Raw genomic sequence first — 26,921 nt, forward strand, 5'->3', positions numbered from 1 at the left:
TAAATTCACATGTATGCAGACTAGAGCAGGTGAGAGAAAATATGTATTATAACAGGAGCTACCATCAACTACCAAAACAATCATAAGTTGCAGCTCTAAGTACACTCTAGATATGGCCAAAAATCTAATTTGGGTTGGCAGTCTGAATACAGCCTTTGACCTGCAGTTAAAAAAAAAAGAAAGAAAAAAAAATATCAGCGATGGGTAATTCCAGTCCTGAGGTGCTATACTCCGGCACAGTTTTGTGCTTTCCGTATTCAATACACATTATTCCACTCCCTTGTTAATTATGTGGTTTAGTGGGTCTGTTAGGCTGTGTTCAGTACAGGATTGACACTGTTTTTGAGGCAGTGGGATGCCTATTAATGTAAAAAAAGAAGTGATGGATGTTATCAATTTATTTGTTTAAAAAGTTAATGTAAATCTATTTATAAGTGCAAATCACTTTTGATTGTTGAAGTGTAAAAAAAAATAACATGTTCGATGAGGGGAAATATACATTACTAAAATACTGTATATTATTAAAATATACAGTACTTGTGCATTTATGTGTATTAGTGTGTTCTTTGTGCAGTTTCCTTTACTTGGAAAATTAGCAAACCAGCATTAGATAAGAAGCACCCAATATCTTTTTGCATATGACTGTAAAATACTTTGAATAACAAGTTTATTGTTGGAACTGCAGGTCAATTCGATGTGTACAGCATTAAAGTATTAATAAACAGTAAATGTAAATTAGCTGTTGGCAGATCATATTTTTAAATACAGTTCACATGGATAATTGTAACTTTTTTATGTCGGTTGTCAACAAATCACAATTAAAAACTGTCAGCAAACAAACCCAAAACAAAACAGAAGCAATACTTTGGTTGCAGTGTTTATTGAGCATCATATTCCAAGGTGAAACTGTGGACGTAACCCTTTTCAGGTATCTGTGTGGACATACAGTCAGGTGAAGTTCTGAATATATGGAATGATTAAATTACTGAACTGGATCTAAGAGTCTTTAGTTAGAAAGGAGGGGGCGGGGCTAGGTGAGAAATAAGGTTGTTCAAGTAAAACAAACAGAACTCGATAATGGTAATAATTTCCCCTGAATAATTTAGAGGCACTTTCTCTTGTTCTATAAAAACACTTCAGAGTCTCTCAGAATATTGCTTTCACAACTAATCACAAGTCACACACTCAACTGTACAAAGCAATCATCATCCAGCACCTTTGAAAGCCAGGACAGCCTCAGTTGAACTTCATCTGATAAATTGATGCACACATCATGGACAAAACAAAAAACAGAAAGAAGAAAGATGGAATTAAACTCTATAAATTATAAAACATTTTTAGCAGAAGAAGCACAGGAAGCATCAAAAGCTGATTTCACCCCTCTGTAGAACACTGCATGGGTGCTAAATGAAAAACACAGCTCTCCTGACATTTGCTTTGCCAAAATGTAAATATTTCAGTGAGCTTGCATCCCAGTTCAGTTTAAAACCTACTAGAAAACACAGCAGCCTAACTCTACAGTTAAAAGTATCAGTTCCTTCAGGAACTTTAAGGGTTTCTTCAATTTGAAACTGTGGAAGAACTATTTAAAGGTGCTTTTTGGAACATTCACAAAAACTTCAACATTTTTCTTCTTCAAAAAAAAAAAAAAAATCTTAAAAAGGTCCCTAAAAGCACTTTAAAGGGTTCTTCCACAATTTTACATGAAAACACCAAAGAAATTCCAAAAGTGTTTCAATGAATACTTTTAATAGTGATAGTCTTTAGATAGTATTTAGGGACTACAATCTCAAAGGCCACATTTTAACTTTTTTTCGAAAAATGTGTACTTGGTGTCAACAGGCTTTAAAAATTCTTTTTTTTAAGCAGAGATGTCCAATTTTATTTACACTGGGACGGTGTGGCTGCTAGGAGTGCAGAATCATATTATATAGTACTGCAAACTGTTTGCAATACTGTATGAATTTTCAATAACAGTACGGATGTTTAGTTATGAGTTCATAAGTAAAAATTGGTGACGAACAGTGGTTCATTTTGTGTTGTTTATCTTGTACTCTGTCATTAGAGCCCACTAATCTGATTGGATGAAAAGTACATTTTTTTTAATCAGCTTTTATAAACATGATACTATATTAATGTATGTTTTCCTAAAATTTTATTTAAACAATCGAAATATATTGCCTTGCTTACAATAGTATTTGTATTACAATACATTAAATTGTAAGCCCTGTGTCATGACGTGTATCATTTGCCAGGTTCTTGCCAATAAACAGCTCTAATGGCTGCATGTTTTCACTGTTAGCAACCAGCAGCTCACCCGATTTCACTTGTTAATCAGTGTTTCAGTCTTTAAACATCTGATCACATGAGCTTCTGCTTATCTGGAATGAAAACCCGCAGCTACACGAAATAAGATTGGACACCCCGGCTTTGTAGCATCACTCAAAAACCATTTGAAGCACCTTTATAAGTTTATGATTTTTCCATCTCCATGCCTTCTGTCAACATTATCTGCAATAAACCAATAAAACATCCCATGACGGCACCACAGTACACAGTTTAGTAAGCACTGACTTTCTAAATTCTTTTATTTGCATCCGTCCTCCATATCCAGTCCACTGAGTATCAGGGTCATTTCTCAGTAGCCAGAGCTTTGGTTCATCTGTTTTCAGGTCAGTTGTCTGTAAACTCTATAAATAAAAGGCTGCAAGTTCACAAAATTTGACTCTTCAATTTTGAATTAATATTTGACATGTTCAGAGTAAATGAGAAATCACATGACTTGTGCCCCCTTTCCTCATGTAAGAAGTACAGTATACTTTTTTCTTCTACATATATATATATTTTTTTAGACTGTAAAAAAAAACAGTAATTTATTTATGAAGGATATTGGGGGCCTCAACCAATTATCTGTCTCAGTCAATTAAGTGCCAAGAAGGCCAAAAAAAAAAAAAAAAGATAATACATGAACGTCTCTTAAAGGCCACAAAAAAGATTGCCATCAAATGAAAGAAAATAATAACCTGTTCATCTTTATTAGAAATGCCTAAACATAACTTAAAAAAAAAAAAAATAGACGATAACTATTTTGTCTCTTTTTCTCTGTATATACAGCTCCCTCCTTTTTTCTCTACATGTATGTGTGTCTAAACAGGTCCACAGGATGAAGTTGATATCCAGCCCTTTTTATGAACTGTGTGGAAGCTTCCACAAGCTTTGATTTTGGCTACACTCGGCTAAGTGTCTAGAAAAGGTAAACAAAAGCAAGTGTTCTGGAGCAGCGGATGGACCTCTCAGTCCTCCAAACCTGGTCTTAGACAGCTGAGAGCAGTATCTGATTTACGAGTCTGCTCCACCTCCCCACACAGATGAGTTTACTCTCACTTAACTCTGGGGGAGATTTTTCCTCTTCTTTTTGATTGACGGGATCTCTAAGATAACTCCCCAACTGTCAGGACTGTACCGTGCCTTTCAAGTACCACATTCCACCTAAGCTGACGCAACACTCCTGAAACAGAGAACAAAAAAAATGGATGAAAAAAAGGCATGAAACACTTATATTACCAAAACTAAAAATACGAACAATTAACCAGGAATTCTTATTTTGGTGGTCCTTAAGTAGTGACCTCCCGCATCCAACCGCATCATCACGCACACTGACATTTGGATTAATACACAGCAGCGCAAAAGGCAAGCAAGAAAACTGAGCCTTTTGAATAGAGGCCAGTGACAGAAACTATAGGAAATACAGGCGTTTTTTTTTTTTTAATGCAGCAAATTCAAATAAATGCATCTTTGTCAAACACAATGTGCGCCCATTCCATCATCACTTGTACAACAGTTCATGCATTGATTATATCCCAGCATTACATAAAAAGGTTGCATGATTGATAAAGAACTTTATTGAAAAGTTTAATTCTAACTGTAAAAGAAAAAAAAATATTTAAGCAAATCTGCCAATGTCAAAATATAATGAATAAAATCACAAAATTGGCTCTTTTCTAAACTTTTTTTAAAATCAATATTTTTCTGAAAAAAATAATCAAACAGTAAATGATGTCCAAGCCTTTAGTTTTGTTATGTTTGTGTAGTTTTTACCTCCATTTTCAAACATGCAGAATTTGGGTTTGATTCTGTTACTGATCTGAAATTCATTAAGGTTAGTAGAGATAAAACACACAGCTTTTCCAAGTGTTCTGAGGAGATTTCAAAGCCCTTAGATTTTCAGATTGTAAATAAGTTATTTTACTGCAGAAAAAAAAAAAAAAAAAAAAAAAAAAAGTTTCCTACACCTGTAGCCTGTATACAGGAGAAGGCAATTAAAAGGGTTAAAGGATGAATATGAGATAAAATATTAACACTTTTCCTTTTAGTTGCAAGTATTTACATCTGGATCTGCTATACCCATTTTTCTTGTGAGCAAAAGTATAGGAACAGATAAAGTAAATTAAAGTAAGAAAGGGTTAATATTTAGTTGCAAATCCTGCATCAAGCCTTTGAATCACTGAAACTTTTGCGTTCTTCTTCTGTAATGCTTTTCCAGGCAGTATGATTAGGGTCATATCTCATTTTTCGGATTTCATCTTTCTTTAAACTGACATTCAAAAAAAAACACACCTGACAGTTAGATGTTCCAATACATTTTCTAACAAGAAAAATGGGTGGGTTCAGATAAAAGTTTCTATTTTCTGAACTGTGTATCAGATCCAGATGTAAATACCTGGAATTGAAAGCTGAAATGTTGATCTTTTGTCTCATATGCATCTTTTAATGTCAAACACATGTTTTCATTCTACAGCAGAAATAATGCCTCACTGTTCCAATCTTGGATACAAATATTACATTATTAATATCATGAGAATCAGTGACAAATGGACATATATCACAAAATATTACAATTTTTTTTCTACTATCATGCTGCCCTAATCTGCCATTGTACTAAACCTTTTCTACTTAATTTGAAGGTAGAAGGTAGAACTGCTAGAGATGCAGAAACTTCAAACTTCAAAAACTTCAAAAAAGTCTCAACAGAAAAAAAAGGACAGAAAAAGAAAAAGTATGATAAAACGTACTTTGAGGTTGAGTGGAGGGAAGGTCATGAAAAATATGTTAAACCCTAAAAGGGGGTCGCAAAGCAAAAAAGGGTAAAGAGCCCCTTTACTAAACACTACCGGCTTCCTTGCCACTTTGTCACCATAAAATTGGCATCTCTGTGGTGCTAATCATAAGAGGCGTGGACCTGTTTTTCCTGTAAAGCGGCTTTGTGACAACCTTTGTTGTAAAAAACACTATATAAATAAAATTGAATGGAATAGCACTGTCTAATGTGAACTGATACCTTAAGCAGCCTGTCCACATCAGATTTGGTGACCGCATCGCCGAGTTCCTGTGAGAGTCGGGACTGGATGACGTTCCTTCTGACCCGGTAGTTCTTCATGAAGATTTCAAACAAAATCTGCCGATGCTACAAGAGGAAACAGAATTTTCAGATTAATTCCAGTAATTAAACCTGCTCAGTCATGCTAATTAGCTCCCACAATCACGCTCTACTAAAAGCTGGAATATTAAGATCCAGCTAACCAAGTTTTAAATAAGCAGCCAATCAGCTTTCGTCAAAAAGAACTCTTCTATCTGTTGCAATCAGGGAAGCACCTTTACCTTAAAGTGTGCATTAAAGTGCAGGTGACAAACTTATAGTAACTTTAGCAAGTTGTTAAAGGTTTGGTAAGTTTTTCATGAGCACATGCTTACTATAAAATAAGGTGCAGAAAATCATCAGTGTTCTGCTGCAGGACATTACCTTATCGAAGGTTTCACCACTTTCCCACAACACAAAGACTTTCTGTTCATCTGCACTAGCACTGGTCTGAGGAGGAAACTGCAGATGGGAAACGGGAAACAGAAATCAGTCAGTCCTGACAAACACAAGCAGCAATAGAAATGAAAATAAATAAATAAATAAAACAGTAAGAATTTAATGTCATTTTTTTAATTACTGAGAGTAACGGTAAAATTTGTATCAACTAATTAATTTTTTTAACATACCAACATACTGATTTTTTAAAAAATAAAATCACTATCACTACAACAACCAATAATAATAATCAATTATTATTAATTGTTATTTATTATTACTCTAAAAGTAATGACTGAACATCCTACATTTTACAGGATTGGATCATATGCTCTGCTGATATTGGTAGGAAACTGATACGCATTGATACCAATATGGGTATCTATCTGATAGAGATGCACAACTGCTGATTTGACTGAATCAGCTTAATACTTTAATATATATTCCATAAATAAATCCTTTGCATATTAAGAATATTTAAAAGCATTTCACCTAAAACTATTTAACATTGTAAAGAATTCATCTTCAAAAAGAAGACCATCAAGGATTTCAGTAAAGCCAAAAACCCCACATACATCCTTTGCCAGCTCACATTTAAAAGACACAGCGGGACGTGTCTCCCTGACACTCCCTGGCATTAGGCTCGTCTTAACACTAATGAGCTTTGTCTCCAGTAATAGCGATTACATAACACCAGTCAACCTGCCCTGCCCTGTATCCCCTAAACCCAGAATTAAGGATTACGCCTTAAACACAAACAAACCAGGATTACACTATATACTGGAGTTCAACACCAGAACACAAACCAGTACAGCATCTGTTCTAAATGCATGTTTTTAACATAGAATATTGTTTATACCAAGAAACACCATTTCCATCAGCATTCTTCTAATTTATAGTCTGATTGCTTTAACTAAGACTTCTTTTGCATATTTGTTTATGTGTTTATAATAAACATAATTGTACCTTAAAATGGCAGCTTCATAATCATTAAAATCCTCCACTGACTGTAACATGGATACTGGCTACTCAATCAATGCCAGGGCCAAAAGTACTACTGCTACTACTACTACTACTACTACTACTACTACTACTACTAGACTGATTATCTTTGCAGAAAAGCTGTGTAACCTTGCCAAGTCTGTTAAAAGTTCCAAAAAGCTTTTTTTGTTTTGTGGGGAGCTATAAAATGTGCAAATTCTAAATGTTTTATCTTAATATAAAGAATTAAAAGAACTCAAATAAACTAACCTTAAATGTTTCTGAAAATAGCTTATTTGTCATTCTCCAACTTAATGATTGTGTACAGTAGTATACATCACGACAGGCTGTCGGGACAATTACATAAAATTAACATGGCCTTGCTTATTGTTACAGACTGACATTACCTGCTCTATTTATTTTTTTGCTGATCTTGCTGTTTTGTGATCTAAGGAGATCCTGTTAACATGGTCGCGATGGTATGTCAACTCTGTAAATGGTAGGTTTTTACTTTTACGATGTTTAATTCATTTAGAATATTTAAACAATTAGTCTGAATTTGATACAATCAAACATTCATTACTCTTTAAAATGGAATAAATGCATTATTTTACTAATATTATAATTTTCTTATATATAATTTTTTTTTTTGCTAATATTTTCATGGTATTTTCACGATAACGATACTCTTGAAGATGACAAATCACTGAATTAAAAAAAAATATTTCAAGAATACACTACTGCAACAAAATGAAAATTAAATTGTATTATTGCATACGATACGATATGGCACACCCCTAACTGAGATTTTATCAGATTTGTAACAAAAGTCAATGATCCAAAATGTCATGATACTAATAATACACTCCAAATACCTTCATATATTAGGATTAAAGTAAAATAAATGATACTGGATATATATAATCTGTCTCTAGTAGATATAAAATGGGAAATGAGAAGAGTGTGATTTCTTTACTTTTGATAAAAACAGCAAAAAAAAAAAAAAAAAAAAAAAGAGAGAAAAAAGTAGTACCCAGAGGTGATAATTAGGGGTAGGTGATATGACTCAATATTCCAAGGGTATATCATCATTCACAATATTCAAACATATTCGCAATATTATTGCGTATATATGATATGGAACACACCTATTTGCTAATATTTATAATACAGAAAATGATCATTGAATTTGTGGCATAAAATTATTTTACAAATTAAAGTAATATTGTTTATCCCATTAGTTCCTGGGACATTATATGATGCACTAAAAAAGGCCTATATTTTAGGGATACTCACAGGCACAAGGATCTGCTTGCAGTGGCTGTGCAGGATGGTGTCCTGCAGCATGCGGTCTGTGACATGGCCGAACACACAGTGTCCTGTGGGCAGGCTGGCCAGGTGCAGGTTGAACAGACGTTTGACCTCGCTGAGACACAACACAAAGTGCTTTCTGAAAGTGTTCCGTACAAAGTCCTGGAGCTCGGCAGTGGAGGCCTGGCCGTTCCCGTGTTCATTATGGGGGTCTGCGTCAGGTGAGTCCGTGGAAGGATAACCGTTTAGTGAACCGTTCTGAACAGCACCAGATGTGTCCATAGACTCCTCAGTATCACTCATAGGTTCTTCTTTTATTCTCACTGTTGCGTCAGAACCGGTGGGAGCAGAAGACATAGCAGACGCTTTCAGTCTTCGGGCATCCAGGTCCTTCTGCAGAGAGGCGTGGTGCTCCCGTGCATTCTCTCGAGCTGCTTTCAGACGCTGTTCACCACTAATATGCGATACCTCTGAAACCCAAACATACTCAAGTTGTAAAATACATATATATATATAGCTAGCATTTAAAATAATTTGTTAGTTTAATCATCTCTCAGTGTGAACGAATAGAGATAGAAATTAAGATGCAAATATACAAACCTGCTGATGTCTCCTTTTTCTGCAGAAAATCCTCCTTCGAGAAGTTGAAAACCTTTTCTAACCTGCAGTTAAACAGTTAAGGTTATTTAATAATTAAACAATTGTTTTATGACAAACATAAAACATGTTCTAGATACATTGAAAAGTTCAAGTTTGAGTTTTTGGGTGCTTTCACACCTGCCTAATTTTGCCAACATTGTTCAATATCATGAACGATATTATACCCTGAAATATCATTCCATCATTCCATATACATCACCCACCCTTAATTATTCCATTAGGATACTATTTGTTTTGCTGTTTTCAGCAAAAAAAAATAAATAATAATAATTACACTGTTCTCATTTCCCATTATATATTCACTAGAGACAGATTATATCTGTCCAGTATAATTTATTTTATTTTATCCCGGATATATGGAGATATTTGAAGTGCATTATTAGTATCATGACATTCTGGATCACTGACTTCGGTCACTATCTGATTTTGCTGCAGTGGTGTTTTCTTGAAATATTTGTTTTAAATTCAGTGTTTTGTCATATTGCCAAGAGTATCATTATCGCCCACCCCTAATGCTAATCAGGGTCATAAACCAAATGAACAAATTTGGTCCAGACCATCTAAACTTTTTACACTGATTTACATTGATTATTCCTGCATTAACCCTCATTTATAAACATAATTTAAGGAATCCACATGTGCACTTCTGGCAGGAAAAGGAAACTAGACATATTGACAACTGGGGGGGGGGGGGGGGGGGGGGGTTATGGCCCTAAAATAATATCACGATATTGGCGATAACTATACTCTTGGCGATATGACAAAAAATTAAAACACACTACTGCAACTAAACAAAACTTACATTTTTTTATTGTATATATGATATGATACAGCACACCCCTAACTAAGATATAAGAAAAATACAAGAATTTTAGCAGAATTTAGAATTTCTAACAGAAGTCAATGATCCAGAATGTCACGATACTAATAATGCACTCGAAATATCTCCATATATACAGGATTAAAGTAAAATAAGTGATATTGGACAAATATAATCTGTCTCTAGTAAATATTTAATTGTAAATGAGAAATGTGTGAATTTTTCTTTTGCTTAAACAGCAAAAAAGTAGGACCCTGATGTGATAATTAAGGGTGGGTGATATGGCACCCACCCGGTATTTCAGGGTATAATATCATTGACGATATTAAAAAATGTTGGCGATATTATCGCGTACTACATGATATGATACCCCTATTGACAACATTCTACAAACCAATCAGCATCACTTATAGGCAAGTGCAGTCTACGTAGGTGATCTGATATGATGTAAGTTTTTATGCCATATACTAAACTGCAATGTGAAACTAAAACTAACCAGTACACATGTATACAATACAACAAACACCCTTACTTATTCTGGATGCCCATCCAGAGCATGTGCTGTCTCTGAGCCACATCAGGGTGCTTCTTAACAAAATCATGGTCAGTTGGCAACAGGAACTCCCAGCCTCTGTTCGCTCTGGGAATGGCCATCTGTTCCAGGAATTCCTTCACATCCTCAGGGGGCAGCTGGGGGTGCAAGCAAGAGATTTTCTTCAACAGAACAATTTGAAATGCTGTAGAGTCTGATAAAGTGTGATCATTACATAAACAAGGACACACAGTGTCACTGATGTGAAGCACCAACAGCTAAACAAGAACTTATAGTTTTGCATACTAATTGTAATTTATGTTCCTACGTAAAACCAAAAAAGTCTACGTCTTAGCCTGCAAAAGTGACCTAACAATGCTTGATGTGTGTTGGTGTGTGTGTGCATTGCTCTGCAAATACACTTGCAAAAATCTGTCTGGTGATGGGGCAAGTCGTTGCGGTTACTTTCACTAAATATTCTTTATGTGATGTGATAAATGGTATGGGTTTTTTTTTTAGCAACTGTGAGATCTGCAGGTAGATTTGATTATTTGATTTGTCGTCTGCAATCATTTATCTACCATCAGTAAATGTGCAACCCCTGATTCATGCTCATACAACTAAATTGAAAAACATACAGTATGTGTATGTGTAGTATTATGTGCTAAAATCAGTCCCAATACGCACCTTTATAACAGCAGCAACTTCTTTTCTCATAAGAGAGCGTTCATGTGTGAATCTCCACATCTGCACAAGCAAAGACAAAATACACACAAAAAAAAAAAAAAAAAAAAACACTGACCTGTTATTTTTATTTTTATTTTCTAGCAAAAAAAAGGCTCCATTTACACTGCAGAATAAATATTTTAATGGAGAATCAGTTTTTAATTTCTTTTATTTGTTATATTTAGTTTTAAATGCAATTCATTGGAATAGAAAAGGGATGGTTACTGTAAATAAAAAAAAACATTATGAATTAGCCTTTTACTTAACGGAACTGTTAACGTTTGGATTAGTTGTATTGTTATCAGATCTATATTACATCAGATTTAAGCACCACATGGTTCAGATTCAGTGTGTTTGTGTGCAGTTTGGAGTTTATGGAGTTGCGTCACAATTACATGCAGTGTGAATGTAAGTAAAGTGAAATCTGTGCCAATTGTGAATTTACCACAAAGTCCCGACCCCTACAGAGCACTTCAGCAGGAACTCCACTGTGTGGACTGCAGGTAGACTTGGGATACAGAACATCACTGGAAATAAAAAAAAAGAAATCTTTATTACGTAACGTTAAACACTAACAGATAAAGAGAGTATGAGACAGACACATACACACACAGGCAGAAAAAACACACTCACCTCTTGACAACCCAGTTCCCCTGGACCAGCAGCGCCACCTGCTGTATACAGCGCAGCACTGCAGTGGAGTCGGTGCCTGATGCAAGCAGCCCCATTAGGTTGGCAAACGGCATGACTTTAACTGAAGAGAAATACGGGTAAGAAAACAGAAAAGGGGCATTAAGAACTTGACCTGTGAACAAGTGCTAATAGTAATACATCACTAATAATTTATTTACAGAATTAAGTGAATTTACCATTCTTCATCAAAGTCTTGACTTGATCCCCAAGGGGCAGGGTGCGTAGTTGGGCCATTGACAACACATTGCTGGGGCCCACTGGCTTCACTCTATTTATATAAGAAAATGAGACAGATAACAGACATTTAGATAATAGTGATGTACTCCTCAAATATAAATAATACTGAAAAAACAAACATTCTACTTACATCTTTTCTTCTGCTAGGGGCGGCATAAGCATAGCAAGGTACTCACTAGGGGAAAGAGGGGAGAAGAAAAAAAAAAGATAGAATAAAGATGACCATTGTAGTATAAGCAATGTCAATTACATGCTGCCCTGAATATTTTTACATTTTCAGTAGAGAAGACCACAAATTTGGTATTAATTGCAGAAAACAATAATAAAAATAAATTAATAACAACAAAACAACAACAACAACAAAACAACGCCAACACCAACACACAACAAGCCATGGCATAACTAGTTTTGTGCATTTTAAGCATCCCTATCCTAATGACTTCAAGGGGTTGCCCAGTGTGTCCCCCCCACCCCCCCCCCCCCCCAGTACCCAAATACCTATAACCAGTGGACAATGCGACTGATATCTGGTCCAGCAACCCCCATCTGTTACATTTTAACACATTAGGGATCTGGATCGATTAAAATCCCTAAAAAATAATCCAATCACAGGATCGAATCGGGGACATCCCTACTTGCAATGGTAAAGATTTTTTAAAACATCAGTGGTCCAACAACCAGTGAATAACCACTGTGAATAAGATGAAGGCATCAAAACTTTCTTGCACTCACTTTGGGGATTTTACCAGCTCCGTGTTCTCTGTGGTATCCATGGCCTGGCAGTAAAGATATTGGCGCTCGTGTTCAGATCGCCCATCCTACAGACAGAGCAAACATAATCAGACATGATGCTAAACTAAGAAAAGCCATTTACACACATCACTCATGTCTGATAGTTACATTTTATAATGTACATCCCTAGAAAAAAGGGATGTTCTTTATAACAGTATTGCTTCATTACTCAAACTGATGTTTGTTATTTGTGATTATAAATCTGGCCTTTGAAAAACCCAATCACTGTATAAGTTACACCTACCTTTAAGCCGTGGTAGTGTAAATGGACCCAAGGTTCTTCAGCTTGTTTCTTTTGTAGAAACTCGTAGGACTGGATACGCCGCTGACGAGCCTGCTCAGATTCTGGTCTGGCAAACCTCACCTAGCAGGCAATCAAAATGCAGGTGAGGATCATTTCAATCAAATATTTTTAAAGACACATATTTACAGATTTGATCTGTGGGACTGCAGCACCACATTATATTCTGTTTCACAGTCTTACAGTGATCTGCTTGATGTCATCTTCCGCCTCATCTTGAGAAGAGTCCCCAGCTGTGGAAGAACACAATTGTGAGTTAAAATGCAAGAAAAGAAAAAAATAAATAAAAACACAAAAATAAGTTAAAAAAAAAAAAAAAAAGGACGTTTAAGGTGAAAAAGTAGGATGTTTTAGCTGGCTTTACTTGAGCTCTTTTTTAATATTTGTTTGTTTGTTTCTGGATAAAGAATAATTAGTGACAATTAAATAGAAATAATTGCTTCAAAGATATTCTAAAGCATCTGTTAACTGTTAACTGTGTGTTTTTGTATGGGGTCAGATTGGTGTCAGGGTATGTCGGAGTCAGAGCTTTTGAAACGCAAATGTATCCAGGAGAACAGATGTGGACTATTTTATTTCGGTAGCACTCTGTACAGTCAATGTTTAAGTTTAACAAGCTTTATCATTAGACATTTACATAGGACAATAGGACAATAAATGACTATGATAAATGACTATGTTACTACAGTTCCGCTTTTGGCCTCATTTTTTCCCCCTTCACCTAATTATCCCATGTTCTTTCTAGGATATCCAAAGAAACCCTGCACTGGATTTTTTTTTCTGGCAATGGAGATTGGTAATATCAGTCTCTCACAATTTGCTCCTTTGTGTGTGTACATGTGTAGCCATCAGATGCAAAGAAATTAACTTTGAGCGAAACTGAAAAATATAAAACACCCAGCTAAAGGCTCAAAAGAATAAAGCTTTTCACAGGTTTTAACAAAACAACATGATCATACTCGCTGCGAGGGACCGCTGACTTACCTTCATTAGCTGCTTCCCTCTCTCTGTATTTACTGTCAGCTTTATCGAGATATGAAAAGCTGGGCCTCATCTGAAGAATGCCCTGTAATGGTGTGAGGTGAAGTTCCCCTGCCAGCAAATTAGTCAATCAGTCAGACAGGCTTTACACAACTCAGTGCTCACAGATTGATTCAGAGTGACTGCAGATAATTACCTTTACGAAACACTGCAGCAGCATAGCGAGTTGTATTGGTAGTTGCCTGAATGGATGAGAATGTTTGCTTATCCATCATTTTCCTTTGGGAGAAAGTGGAGAAAGAACATGTGCCACATTTAGAATCAAAATCCAAAAGGTTTGGACAAGAGGAATTTAAAAATAAAAGAGGATTTCTAATATAATAAGTGTAATAGCAAATTAATTCCACTATTCCTCAAATACGTAAGTGAAGTAAGTTACATACGTGGAATAAGTGCTGGACTCTTCAATTGATGTTCCATCCACATTGAGAGCGATCTGCTCTCCTTTGCTGCGGCAATAGTTGGGACTCATGGTTTCAATGGCCACCTCAAGTTCAACCTGAGCACAGAAATGTAGAGAACAAAGTGTGATCTGAATTATATCTTAAATTAAATTCATTTCAAAATCTCTTCAAAACTATTGAAGAAATCTGACCTTTTGCTGCTTAGGTTTAATTTTGGCAGATAAATGAGTTGTATCATCATAGTTCATAGTGGCAGGGCGCACAGGATACTGTAAGAGGAGAAATTTCATATTTCATTCATCATTCAACTACTCCAAGCTCACACATCAAAACCAAACATCACAATCAGTTTCAAATGGATCAGAAGAAATTCATCAATCTTACCTGGAATAAATACAGCTTGTCTGCGAGGCTTTTGGCAAGATAAACGTCAATCTTCAAACAATAAAGAAAAAGCAAATAAGATCATCATGTCTGTGTGTCTCTGGCAGGTTTAAGCGCAGCAATGCATGTTTATACAAACACTGAGGGTCAAACACGTACCTCTTGTATAATCGGGTCATCCTCCTCTCCGCTGGCCATTGTTAAAGGACGAGGAGGAAACTTTGCCTCAGGCTTATGAACTCCGAACCAGGAAATACAGAACTGATGAGCTGGTCACAGCAAACCATGCAAAGGCTGTAAACATAAATACAAAAATAATAGAGATTTAGGCAAAAAATGTTTGTGGCATGTCTTTTATTTAATGGGCTTTAACACATTGCTTGTTTGGCCTGGATTTTATTAGAATAATAGAACTTCAAGGTAAAAAAACTTGTTTAGACAGGGCCTAAAGGAGGTTAAAAGGAAATAGTGGGTGAAAGGAGAAAAGGAGTCTCTTAAAAATAGGGAGGGACGCTCCTGATCTGGTAGTAGAAGAAGGTTTGTTGCACCATTGTGGAACTCTGTATGATAACAGTCTGGATTGCTTTGTGTGAATGTTTAGCAAAGCCAAATTGGAGGAGCGCAGCGGCCGGGAGGTAGCGTAAGCCTTCAGGAGTGAGTGCAGGTAGGAAGGAGCTGTTCTGTCATCACCTTGTAGGCGATTGTAAGAGCTTTGAATTTGATACGAGCAGCAACTGGTAGCCAATGGAGCTCAATGAGCAGTGGGGTGAAATGTGCCCGTTTTGGCTGGTTGAAGACCAGACGTGCTGCTGTGATTTTAAAACACAGGCCAGGAGGCCCGTTAGTATGGCATTGCACTAATCGAGGCACGAGACGATCACTGGTTGTACCAGGAGTTCGGTGGCCTGTTGTGATAGAAACGGTCAAATTTGTCTGATGTGGTAAAGTGCATAGCGGCAGGATCAAGCAACTGCTGGTCATCAACCATAACACCCAGGTTCCTAGCAACCTTTGTCGGGGGGAAAGAGAGAGCACACGAGTCTGTGGTTATGGTGAAGTCAAGACCAAGTTGGGCTTCCAATACAGGCCACATCATTACAAGCACCTTAAGGTGCTTTTACACTCGCTTTGTTTGGTCTAGTTGTTTAAACTTTTCAGTTTGCGTCCGAAACAAAACAGCAGGTTTGACATAAGCTGTGAACCACAGTCCAGAACAAAAAGACTGAACCATCGACTGAACCATGGTCCGGTTTATCTGCAGTGTTCAAACTTTCAGACCAATTACAGAAAGTTGAGGCAGTCTTTAAACAAACCAGATTAACGCTTAGACTGGTAATTCATTGACTTAACAGTAGATCGAGCCTCATTTAAAAACAGAAATAAAAGGAATCTGAGGACAATCTTTTACACTCTTTCTGCTGCTATGGATGCGCATGTGTCCGCAAAGGGAAATCGGATTCTGACAGAGAGCTAGATTTTGTCACAACACCTGGCAATTAATATGCAGTATATAGAGAAGCAGCTCACGTAGATGTAGCTGATATCGACTGGGTGTAGTAAAAAATTCTTTATTCCGCTCATTAAACTGCAGCGTGAAACAAAAATTATCCAGAACATATGTATACAACCGAACAAAGACATGAAGATTAGTGCAGACTCTGGTCTGGGCTTTCAGGTGTGAAAATGTCCTGAGTCCCACAGGTGTCCAGCGTAGGCCCCAGTGCACAGTGTTAAACCCATATAGGGCCCCCATTGTTATGCTTTCCTGGGCACATCACTGACTCTGAGCACTATCTATATGTAATGCCAACATGGAACCCACACACAAAACCAGCTTGTTTCTAGTTGGCCTAACCATACAAGCCCTATTCTTTTTGTTATGGAAGCGGTAAAAACTAGCCAGCGTCTACACCTGGAACATTTTACCACCAGAATGAGCGTTTACTCTGTTTTGTAGAACTTTAGCATTTTAAATCAAACTATTCTGTATAAGGGGTGGGAAATAGAAACGTACTATACATCATATCATGAAATTTGTATTCAATTCACTTTCTCCGTGAAATCATAGATATCCTCGATGCTTAAAGGACACTAATACCAACTACCATACCATACCAACTATCATAAAAAGTAATTAGCCCTGATTAATTGAAATAACAGTTTTTAAGAAACTACGGCTGCTGGTGTATTTTTTGGCATGCTAGAATATACTATATAATTAACTGTAAAATGAATATTGAAGTCATTAAAGCTATACAAAAACATGGATAACTCTAAATAGTAAACAAAAGTGTTAAAAAACCCAGAATATATGTTTTATACTTTAGATTCTTATAAGTAGACACATTCAGCTTTGAGGACAGATCTGCACACTGTTCGTATTTTCTCACGAGGGAGAGTCACCTGGAATAGTTTTCTCAGCATATTGAAGGAGTTTCTGGAGGTGCTGAACAATAATTGCTGCTTTTCCTTCACACTGTGAAGCTCCAGCTCATCACAAATTACCCATAATTTGTGTTTAGGTCCGGAGATTGAGGAGAACAAACACTTTTTACTGTTTACTATGTAATTCCATGTGTTCTTTATTTGTTTTGTCGTGTTATTATATCTATCTATCTATCTATCTATCTATCTATCTATCTATCTATCTATCTATCTATCTATCTATCAATCAACCATTCACATGCACACTCAAAGCTGACAGCACGTTTCATCTTTTTCAAGCTGTTGAAGGTGGAATATGAAGCTAGACTAGCGTTGATTTTGCTGTAAGACTCTTAAACTCCACCTAGTCAACACACTGACACTTTACAAGGACATTTACATATTAAAACAACACTGTCACTTCACACTCTCACTGAGACACAATCATGTTATTGCTCTTCATTCACACCATCAAGCTGCTATAGCACAACTTGCACTCTGGACTTAATGTTGCTGCTACTTGCATACTCTCCCTATTTTGTGTATTTATATTTATATATTTTTCTTTTTTATTTTGTCTTATATTTATCATTTTAAACAATTGCTCTTTTGGGTGTAACTGGATCATGAGAATACAATTTTGTTCCACCTCATGTACCACATGTGATGTGAATGACAAAGTCTCTGTGACTCCTTGAATTTTTTGCCATTAAACCTATTTGTTATTAAAAAGAAATGCAATCATTATTTTATCCATATACAATATTGCTATGAATAATACAATTATGTGTAGGGATTGGCACCAATAACACAAATCTAAGTGTTTAACACTGATTTATTTTTTCACATTTGAATACCTATTATCAACAGCTTAGTCTAAAAGAAGAAACTTTGTGATTAATCATGATTAATCACAGAATTCTACAGTATAGTTTAATATTAATCTACATTTTAGAAAAGAAGTAAAAGAAGAGAACAAGAAGAAGGAAAAACATGGAATGAGAAGATGTGTCCACATGTTTGGCTGCTACTGTGTCTTAAAGTCTTTTACATCCACACCCATGTCTACTCTGCATGACTAACACATTTAAGCATAACTAAGTAGGCTAAAGTAAGAGTTAGATAACAGCCAACATCATAAAGAGCAGAAGATTCACTTTGAAAGATCTCCTGTAGCTAATCAGCCACATAAGAACTACATAACAACATAAAGGGGATCTAGATATTTTGTGACCATTTAAAATCATTTGTAAATAGTTAATACAACTGATAACAGAACGAAACTACACGTTCATTCCCATTTAACGTTAGACAGGCTGCTTTAGTTATCTTAGAATTTAATTCACAGATACCAGAACACGTGCACACGTCAGGATCTGATCTGTAGCTAGACTGGACGTTTTTGAGTAGTTAGCTAAGGCTATATGAACTGATCACACAATAAATGCATTTTTATGATTGTAAGTTACTCATAATGGGCCTCATAAAAGACGTTTTCACACTACTGTCCATGGTGAGTCGAGCTCTCTCCTTCACTCCTGCATCTGTCACTCGTGTCTACATGCATGTATCCCAACAAACAGGGTGGTGGGTATTTTCAAACACATTAATCTCGAATTACAGGTAGCCATGTTACCCCTGTTAGCTACATTTCAGAACAATTCAACACGTTTATCGTCAATTAAAGAATAACCAAGCTAACAACTAGACTTTCCAGCTACAGCTCTAAGTTTAGCCAGGGAGCTAGCGTTAGTGAGCTAGGTTAGGTTAGCTAACGCTGTAGCTCAGTCCATAGTAGCTACAATACAACAATCACGTTTCCAGGCCTCAGTTCCCGAAACAATATAAGACTTTATTAATAGATAAAGAATAAATCCCGACCTGAGATTCACTAGGAGAACCGGACCGGAAGAAGCTTCCCCGGTCTGGGAGTAGAGCTGAGCGGGGTGAATTTGTCAGAATCTGCGCTCTACTTCCATGTTGCTGATTCCAGGGCTTCCTACAGACAGACACGTGGGGAGGAGCTGTGTGCTTTGTCTCTTCCCATGATGCAATGCACAGTCAGGCCGGCAGAGTTGCCAGGTCCAATACAATTACCCAGCCCAAAGTCAGTCTAAAATCCTCCATTCGAAAGCTTAAACTAGCCCGTGTTTAATATACAGCTCTGGGCCACTTAAAATATGGATTTCTTGGATTTTATCAAATTGAAAACCTCTGGAATATAATCTAGGGGGAAGATGAATGATCAACAAGTCATCAAACCAAGCTGAACTGATTGAATTTTTGCACCAGGCACAAAAAGTACAAAAGCAGTGTGTAAGACTGGTGAAGGAAAACATGTGAAGATGCATGAAAAACAATATTTGGTTATTGCACCAAATATTGATTTCTGAACTCTTGAAACTTTATAAATATGAACCTGTTTTTTTTTTTTTTTTTTTTTTTTTGCATAATTTGAGGTCTGAAAGCTCTGCATCTGTTTTGTTATTTCAGCTATTGCCCATTTTCTGCAAACAATACTCTAAATGACAATATTTTTATTTGGAATTTGGGAGAAATGTTCTCCGTAGTTTATACAACATTGTTTATTGGGATGTATTGCTATTTATCTTAAAGTAATTCATAATATTGTAACATTAGTGTTTTATTAGTTCTTTTATAGCAGGTTTATATCCCAGTCAAGAACATTTAACAGTAACATAATTAGCAAAAAAAAACCTTTTCTTTCTCATTTCAGTTCTTGCCTCTACTGAACTCACTTCTCTCGCCCTTTAACAATTTTTTGATCGTTTTGTGATTTCTGGTTACGTAGTGATTTCTCTCTCTCTCCCTCTCTCTCTCTCTGTCTCTCTCTCTTCCTCCTTCTCTCCTTTTCCCGCTGTTCATGTCGTTATGTTCTACTGGTTTTTAATGTTGTAATTTGAAAGTAGCCTATACAAAAGCACCCCGCCACCCCGCAACTAGATTTTCAAACAAGCACAATTTGGTGGGAAAAGCAGAAACCTGGCAACTCTGCTGGCCGGCTTCATCGGTTCAGAGCCTGTTTATGGAGAGCATGCCCACTTCATATTACACTTCATACATAATTAAATTACTGACAACCGCGAGGGGGGAGTCCGGGAGTAATTAAAAAGAGTAATTAAAAAGATGAATAGAGCTAAATGCTAAAAACGCAAATAAAAATGGAATTACAGTTTTTCTCGATAATTTGCACAAAAATATTGGTGCATGAGACACATAGACCACAACATGTAACTTAGGCACCGATCCCCTGAACCTGTTCTACTAAACTACAAGCACAGTTCCTGCTTTACACTCAAATTGCAGTTCTAAAACGCTAGTTACGTACGTAACTGTGGTCATGTGAATAGTGGATGACGGCCAGGGCGGTGCTTAATGTGAATGTATCACTGCCGTGCCCACGGCAAACCGAGAGTAGTATACCAACGAAGTCACTCACGTGACACAGCGTGTGACGCATGCAGGGGTATAATACCCCCTGGCACTCGCTGCTCCTCCTCAAGTCCTGGTTCTTCTTGCAATCCGAGTGACCAAGAACCCTGGCGGTCATCCACTATTCACATAACCACAGTTACATACGTAACTAATGTTATGTTTCATAGTTCCTGACCGCCAGGGCGGTGCTTAATGTGGATAAAGCATACCAGCGATGTCACGAGGAGACTCCGGACAGAACCGCCGTAGATAAGCCCTCAGCGGCTGCCACATTCATACTGTAGAAAAGAGAAAATGTGCATGGTGACGACCATGTGGCTGCTGCACAAATCTCCAGTAGAGACACTCCTCAAAGCGCAGCCCAGGATGTGGCGATACCTCGAACAGAATGTCCTGTAGTCGGGGCAGATAGGGGACGATCTGCAGCCCTGTAGGCCCCTTGAATAACCTCCACCAGCCAGTGGAATAGTCGCTGCTTCGAAAGTGGTTTTCCCAACTTTGCAGCAGAGAAACAAACAAACAGCTGATCCGTCTGACGAAAGCTGGGGAACAATAGTCTGTAGAAGAAGGGGAAGAAGGGGGAAGAAGGAAAAAGAGAAAAAAGAGAGAAAAAAAGGAAAAAGAAAGAAAATAGGGGAAAAAATGAGAAGAAAGGAGGATTGTACTTTGATTTTTGTCATTAGAAAGACATATGTGCGTTTCTAAGCATAAGAAATCGACACGTTTTATATTGCATTGGTTCCTATGGGATATGAATCCGGCGGCGTGGGTTCGATTCCCGCTTCTGTCACTTTGTAACATGAGAGGTTTAATTCGCTATTGGTCATACATACGTGAATATTTGTGGCTGCAGGCCAGTTTTAACACACAGTCTACGATCAAAAGTATCTTAATAATCAAAATGAATCCTAGTCCTACTACTAATAATAACATTTCCTCTGAATCTCCATCTGGCAGCACCCTAAAGACTCTAAATGATTATTTATATTGTTTTACAATGTGTCTTGCATTTAACATTTAAATGTATAAATGTATACCACTGTATCACTATTGTATCTTGACATTGTGACAAATGTAACAATCAATAAAAGTTTTAAAATGTGGCTTCTTCCATGTTTTACACTGGTATTTGTAAATTCAAGTAACACACAAAACAATTAAATGTATTTATATTTCAATAGATTTATTTTTCAATCACAGTTGTATTAAAATATTTAAAAATTAAAAAGGTAAATATTTACACCATTCAACTCAAAGACTGATGTGTCTCACAGCTACGCGGTGTTCCTAATGAACTGGCCAAACTCTAAATGATTAAATGTATTACTGTATTAAAATGATTTAATACAAACCATTATGCTCCTTAAGTCCATCACAGTCAAATATTCCGCCGAAACTGAGGCCACGGACGTTACAGTACATAAATTGCCGCGATGAGCGCCCCCCTGTGGCGACAACGTCCTCCAACTCACTCTCCGATTGGTCAGTTGTTGAGCATGTTGAAGGCTGGGGAAGAATGGGGGGAAATGATTGGCTGCAGCTCGCTCGAAGCATGGATTTGATTGGTCGTGTTGTTGAATGTTGTACAAATGTTGGGTATGTTGACAGACTAACCAGCGGCTGCCAGGGTCCAGTCTCTCTGGAGGCGTGGGTTCGAATCCCACCGCTGCCATGAGTGCTTTTGAACGTCTTCGATGCACAACTGTCTGCTTTCTGAACTTAACCTAGTTGTTTGGCGCATTTTGGGCTTGTTGTTTTCTGAGATGGTAACTCCATATAAAAAAATAAATTTAGTTTGCAGGAGTAGCGTGGACGAGCGGTCTAAGGCGCTGGATTAAGGTTCCAGTCTCTTCGGGGGCGTGGGTTCGAATCCCACCGCTGCCATCAGTGCTTTTGAACGTCTTCGATGCACAACTGTCTGCTTTCTGAACTTAACCTAGTTGTTTGGCGCATTTTGGGCTTGTTGTTTTCTGAGATGGTAACTCCATTTAAAAAAATAAATTTAGTTTGCAGGAGTAGTGTGGACGAGCGGTCTAAGGCGCTGGATTAAGGTTCCAGTCTCTTCGGGGCGTGGGTTAGAATCCCACCGCTGCCATCAGTGCTTCTGAATGTCTTAGATGCACAACTGTCTGTTTTCTGAACTTAAACTTGTTGTTTGGGACTTTACAACTGAAAAGTTGCTGCACACTTTTAAACAGAGAGCATTGTTTGGAAACATCTTCAAAACTTTATCACGGAATTTCTTCAAAACATCAAATTACTTGAAAACTTCATGTTAGTCTCTTTCACCTAATCTTTAACCTGCAGCTTTTCGTCCAATGTCCTCGCTTTTGTTTAAAGCAGTACATTTTCCTTTTCTACACAATTTGACAACAGGTTGTGGGCGGTAGTGTGGCCGAGTGGTCTAAGGCGCAGAATTTAGGCTCCAGTCTCTCTGGAGGCGTGGGTTCAAATCCCACCACTGCCAATTAGAATTTTGTGAACAGAGATCATACTCAACTTAACGGCCATCCGCTTGGTAAAGTGTATCGCTGTGGTTGCTTTCCGCTTTCCTTTGCTGCAGATAGATTAGAATATGTTTCAAATGACAACATGCATGTGGAACATGAGGTCACTTTCAGCAGGAAGGGATCTTTTCCTTTTTAAATGTTCTTTTTTCATGTTGCTGAGATGGTAACTCCAAATGATAAAATGAAAACAAGCTTTACAGAGGTAGCGTGGCCGAGCAGTCTAAGGCGCTGGATTAAGGCTCCAGTCTCTTCGGGGGCGTGGGTTCGAATCCCACCGCTGCCATCAGTGCTTTTGAATGTCTTCAATGCACAACTGTCTCCTTTCTGAACTTAACCTAGTTGTTTGGGGCATTTTGGGCTTGTTGTTTTCTGAGATGGTAACTCCATATGATAAAATGAAAACAAGCTTTACAGAGGTAGTGTGGCCGAGCGGTCTAAGGCGCTGGATTAAGGCTCCAGTCTCTTCGGGGGCGTGGGTTCGAATCCCACCGCTGCCATCAGTGCTTTTGAACGTCTTCGATGCAGAACTGTCTCCTTTCTGAACTTAACCTAGTTGTTTGGGGCATTTTGGGCTTGTAGTTTTCTGAGATGGTAACTCCATATAAAAAGATAAATTTAGTTTGCAGGGGTAGCGTGGCCGAGCTCTCTTCGGGGGCGTGGGTTTGAATCCCACCGCTGCCATGAGTGCTTCTGAATGTCTTAGATGCACAACTGTCTGTTTTCTGAACTTAACCTTGTTGTTTGGGACTTTACAACTGAAAAGTTGCTGCACACTTTTAAACAGAGAGCATTGTTTGGAAACGTCTTCAAAACTTTATCATGGAATTTCTTCAAAACATCAAATTACTTGGAAACTTCATGTTAGTCTCTTTCACCTAATCTTGAACCTGCAGATTTTCGTCCAATGTCCTCGCTTTTGTTTAAAGCAGTGCATTTTCCTTTTCTACACAATTTGACAAAAGGTTGTGGGCGGTAGTGTGGCCGAGTGGTCTAAGGCGCTGGATTTAGGCTCCAGTCTCTCTGGAGGCGTGGGTTCAAATCCCACCACTGCCAATTGGAATTTTGTGAACAGAGATCATACTCAACTTAACGGCCATCCGCTTGGTAAAGTGTATCGCTGTGGTTGCTTTCCGCTTTCCTTTGCTGCAGATAGATTAGAATATGTTTCAAATGACAACATGTATGTGGAACATAAGGTCACTTTCAGCAGGAAGGGATCTTTTCCTTTTTAAATGTTCTTTTTTCATGTTGCTGAGATGGTAACTCCAAATGATAAAATGAAAACAAGCTTTGCAGAGGTAGCGTGGCCGAGCGGTCTAAGGCGCTGGATTAAGGCTCCAGTCTCTTCGGGGGCGTGGGTTCGAATCCCACCGCTGCCATCAGTGCTTTTGAACGTCTTCGTTGCACAACTGTCTGCTTTCTGAACTTAACCTAGTTGTTTGGCCCTATTTGGGCTTGTTGTTTTCTGAGATGGTAACTCCAAATGATAAAATGAAAACAAGCTGTACAGAGGTAGCGTGGCCGAGCGGTCTAAGGCGCTGGATTAAGGCTTCAGTCTCTTCGGGGGCGTGGGTTCGAGTCTCTTCGGGGGCGTGGGTTCGAATCCCACCGCTGCCATGAGTGCTTTTGAACGTCTTCGATGCACAACTGTCTGCTTTCTGAACTTAACCTAGTTGTTTGGCGCATTTTGGGCTTGTTGTTTTCTGAGATGGTAACTCCATATAAAAAAATAAATTTAGTTTGCAGGGGTAGCGTGGCCGAGCGGTCTAAGGTGCTGGATTAAGGTTCCAGTCTCTTTGAGGGCGTGGGTTCGAATCCCACCGCTGCCATGAGTGCTTCTGAATGTCTTAGATGCACAACTGTCTGTTTTCTGAACTTAAACTTGTTGTTTGGGACTTTACAACTGAAAAGTTGCTGCACACTTTTAAACAGAGAGCATTGTTTGGAAACGTCTTCAAAACTTTATCATGGAATTTCTTCAAAACATCAAATTACTTGGAAACTTCATGTTAGTCTCTTTCACCTAATCTTGAACCTGCAGATTTTCGTCCAATGTCCTCGCTTTTGTTTAAAGCAGTGCATTTTCCTTTTCTACACAATTTGACAATAGATTGTGGGCGGTAGTGTGGCCGAGTGGTCTAAGGCGCTGGATTTAGGCTCCAGTCTCTCTGGAGGCGTGGGTTCAAATCCCACCACTGCCAATTGGAATTTTGTGAACAGAGATCATACTCAACTTAACGGCCATCCGCTTGGTAAAGTGTATCGCTGTGGTTGCTTTCCGCTTTCCTTTGCTGCAGATAGATTAGAATATGTTTCAAATGACAACATGCATGTGGAACATAAGGTCACTTTCAGCAGGAAGGGATCTTTTCCTTTTTAAATGTTTTTTTTTCATGTTGCTGAGATGGTAACTCCAAATGATAAAATGAAAACAAGCTTTACAGAGGTAGCGTGGCCGAGAGATCTAAGGCGCTGGATTAAGGCTCCAGTCTCTTCGGGGGCGTGGGTTTGAATCCCACCGCTGCCATCAGTGCTTTTGAACGTCTTCATTGCACAACTGTCTGCTTTCTGAACTTAACCTAGTTGTTTGGGGCTTTTTGGGCTTGTTGTTTTCTGAGATGGTAACTCCAAATGATAAAATGAAAACAAGCTCTACAGAGGTAGCGTGGCCGAGCGGTCTAAGGCGCTGGATTAAGGCTCCAGTCTCTTCGGGGGCGTGGGTTCGAATCCCACCGCTGCCATGAGTGCTTTTGAACGTCTTCGATGCACAACTGTCTGCTTTCTGAACTTAACCTAGTTGTTTGGGGCATTTTGGGCTTGTTGTTTTCTGAGATGGTAACTCCATATAAAAAAATAAATTTAGTTTGCAGGGGTAGCGTGGCCGAGCGGTCTAAGGCGCTGGATTAAGGTTCCAGTCTCTTCGGGGGCGTGGGTTCGAATCCCACCGCTGCCATGAGTGCTTCTGAATGTCTTAGATGCACAACTGTCTGTTTTCTGAACTTAACCTTGTTGTTTGGGACTTTACAATGAAAAGTTGCTGCACACTTTTAAACAGAGAGCATTGTTTGGAAACGTCTTCAAAACTTTATCATGGAATTTCTTCAAAACATCAAATTACTTGGAAACTTCATGTTAGTCTCTTTCACCTAATCTTGAACCTGCAGATTTTCGTCCAATGTCCTCGCTTTTGTTTAAAGCAGTGGATTTTCCTTTTCTACACAATTTGACAATAGGTTGTGGGCGGTAGTGTGGCCGAGTGGTCTAAGGCGCTGGATTTAGGCTCCAGTCTCTCTGGAGGCGTGGGTTCAAATCCCACCACTGCCAATTGGAATTTTGTGAACAGAGATCATACTCAACTTAACGGCCATCCGCTTGGTAAAGTGTATCGCTGTGGTTGCTTTCCGCTTTCCTTTGCTGCAGATAGATTAGAATATGTTTCAAATGACAACATGCATGTGGAACATAAGGTCACTTTCAGCAGGAAGGGATCTTTTCCTTTTTAAATGTTTTTTTTTTCATGTTGCTGAGATGGTAACTCCAAATGATAAAATGAAAACAAGCTTTACAGAGGTAGCGTGGCCGAGAGATCTAAGGCGCTGGATTAAGGCTCCAGTCTCTTCGGGGGCGTGGGTTTGAATCCCACCGCTGCCATCAGTGCTTTTGAACGTCTTCATTGCACAACTGTCTGCTTTCTGAACTTAACCTAGTTGTTTGGGGCTTTTTGGGCTTGTTGTTTTCTGAGATGGTAACTCCAAATGATAAAATGAAAACAAGCTCTACAGAGGTAGCGTGGCC

At 38.1% G+C, this 26,921-nt stretch overlaps 1 protein-coding gene and 15 non-coding genes across 16 annotated transcripts in view; 15 read left to right on the forward strand and 1 right to left on the reverse strand.

Moving 5' to 3' along the window:
* Nucleotides 1–861: 861 nt before the first annotated feature.
* On the reverse strand, nucleotides 862–19,193 carry polr3e (polymerase (RNA) III (DNA directed) polypeptide E). The gene is made up of 21 exons (XM_007257247.4): nucleotides 19,042–19,193; nucleotides 14,896–15,030; nucleotides 14,737–14,787; nucleotides 14,544–14,621; nucleotides 14,332–14,447; nucleotides 14,085–14,167; nucleotides 13,892–13,999; nucleotides 13,091–13,140; nucleotides 12,851–12,970; nucleotides 12,547–12,632; nucleotides 11,945–11,989; nucleotides 11,754–11,845; nucleotides 11,518–11,638; nucleotides 11,330–11,411; nucleotides 10,846–10,905; nucleotides 10,159–10,316; nucleotides 8,747–8,808; nucleotides 8,132–8,616; nucleotides 5,801–5,878; nucleotides 5,339–5,464; nucleotides 862–3,508 (listed from the first exon to the last, which is right to left on the reverse strand). The coding sequence occupies exons 2-21, from the start codon at nucleotides 14,932–14,934 to the stop codon at nucleotides 3,452–3,454; spliced, it is 2,097 nt and encodes a 698-aa protein (XP_007257309.3). The 5' UTR covers nucleotides 14,935–15,030; nucleotides 19,042–19,193; the 3' UTR covers nucleotides 862–3,451.
* A 3,225-nt stretch (nucleotides 19,194–22,418) lies between these two features.
* trnal-aag (transfer RNA leucine (anticodon AAG)) lies at nucleotides 22,419–22,500 on the forward strand. Its single transcript has one exon. It is a non-coding gene; the product is annotated as a tRNA-Leu (tRNA).
* Nucleotides 22,501–23,001: 501 nt separating this feature from the next.
* trnal-uag (transfer RNA leucine (anticodon UAG)) lies at nucleotides 23,002–23,083 on the forward strand. Its single transcript has one exon. It is a non-coding gene; the product is annotated as a tRNA-Leu (tRNA).
* Nucleotides 23,084–23,327: 244 nt separating this feature from the next.
* Nucleotides 23,328–23,409, forward strand: trnal-aag (transfer RNA leucine (anticodon AAG)). Its single transcript has one exon. It is a non-coding gene; the product is annotated as a tRNA-Leu (tRNA).
* A 132-nt stretch (nucleotides 23,410–23,541) lies between these two features.
* Nucleotides 23,542–23,623, forward strand: trnal-aag (transfer RNA leucine (anticodon AAG)). Its single transcript has one exon. It is a non-coding gene; the product is annotated as a tRNA-Leu (tRNA).
* Nucleotides 23,624–24,097: 474 nt separating this feature from the next.
* On the forward strand, nucleotides 24,098–24,179 carry trnal-uag (transfer RNA leucine (anticodon UAG)). The gene has a single exon. It is a non-coding gene; the product is annotated as a tRNA-Leu (tRNA).
* A 244-nt stretch (nucleotides 24,180–24,423) lies between these two features.
* trnal-aag (transfer RNA leucine (anticodon AAG)) lies at nucleotides 24,424–24,505 on the forward strand. Its single transcript has one exon. It is a non-coding gene; the product is annotated as a tRNA-Leu (tRNA).
* Nucleotides 24,506–24,637: 132 nt separating this feature from the next.
* On the forward strand, nucleotides 24,638–24,743 carry trnal-aag (transfer RNA leucine (anticodon AAG)). The gene is made up of 2 exons: nucleotides 24,638–24,675; nucleotides 24,700–24,743. It is a non-coding gene; the product is annotated as a tRNA-Leu (tRNA).
* A 130-nt stretch (nucleotides 24,744–24,873) lies between these two features.
* trnal-aag (transfer RNA leucine (anticodon AAG)) lies at nucleotides 24,874–24,955 on the forward strand. The gene has a single exon. It is a non-coding gene; the product is annotated as a tRNA-Leu (tRNA).
* Nucleotides 24,956–25,245: 290 nt separating this feature from the next.
* On the forward strand, nucleotides 25,246–25,327 carry trnal-uag (transfer RNA leucine (anticodon UAG)). The gene has a single exon. It is a non-coding gene; the product is annotated as a tRNA-Leu (tRNA).
* Nucleotides 25,328–25,571: 244 nt separating this feature from the next.
* trnal-aag (transfer RNA leucine (anticodon AAG)) lies at nucleotides 25,572–25,653 on the forward strand. Its single transcript has one exon. It is a non-coding gene; the product is annotated as a tRNA-Leu (tRNA).
* A 132-nt stretch (nucleotides 25,654–25,785) lies between these two features.
* Nucleotides 25,786–25,867, forward strand: trnal-aag (transfer RNA leucine (anticodon AAG)). The gene has a single exon. It is a non-coding gene; the product is annotated as a tRNA-Leu (tRNA).
* A 130-nt stretch (nucleotides 25,868–25,997) lies between these two features.
* Nucleotides 25,998–26,079, forward strand: trnal-aag (transfer RNA leucine (anticodon AAG)). The gene has a single exon. It is a non-coding gene; the product is annotated as a tRNA-Leu (tRNA).
* A 289-nt stretch (nucleotides 26,080–26,368) lies between these two features.
* trnal-uag (transfer RNA leucine (anticodon UAG)) lies at nucleotides 26,369–26,450 on the forward strand. The gene has a single exon. It is a non-coding gene; the product is annotated as a tRNA-Leu (tRNA).
* Nucleotides 26,451–26,695: 245 nt separating this feature from the next.
* On the forward strand, nucleotides 26,696–26,777 carry trnal-aag (transfer RNA leucine (anticodon AAG)). Its single transcript has one exon. It is a non-coding gene; the product is annotated as a tRNA-Leu (tRNA).
* A 132-nt stretch (nucleotides 26,778–26,909) lies between these two features.
* trnal-aag (transfer RNA leucine (anticodon AAG)) overlaps nucleotides 26,910–26,921 on the forward strand; it is an 82-nt gene continuing 70 nt past the window's right edge. Inside the window, exon 1 of the tRNA in view lies at nucleotides 26,910–26,921. This exon is cut by the window's right edge and continues 70 nt beyond it. This is a non-coding gene — a tRNA (tRNA-Leu).

Source organism: Astyanax mexicanus, chromosome 15, assembly GCF_023375975.1.
Source record: "Astyanax mexicanus isolate ESR-SI-001 chromosome 15, AstMex3_surface, whole genome shotgun sequence".
NCBI classification, from domain to species: Eukaryota; Metazoa; Chordata; class Actinopteri; order Characiformes; family Acestrorhamphidae; genus Astyanax; species Astyanax mexicanus.

What these genes read in the sequence shown, in the direction of transcription:
- polr3e (XM_007257247.4), bottom strand. Translation starts at nt 14,934, where the DNA reads ATGGCCAGCGGAGAGGAGGATGACCCGATTATACAAGAG. An exon ending in GAGTCCAGCACTTATTCCAC is followed by an intron (nt 14,168 to 14,331) that starts GTATGTAACTTA and finishes TTTCTCCCAAAG; the next exon opens with GAAAATGATGGATAAGCAAA. An exon ending in GCAAGCAGATCCTTGTGCCT is followed by an intron (nt 5,879 to 8,131) that starts GTGAGTATCCCT and finishes TCCCATCTGCAG; the next exon opens with TTTCCTCCTCAGACCAGTGC.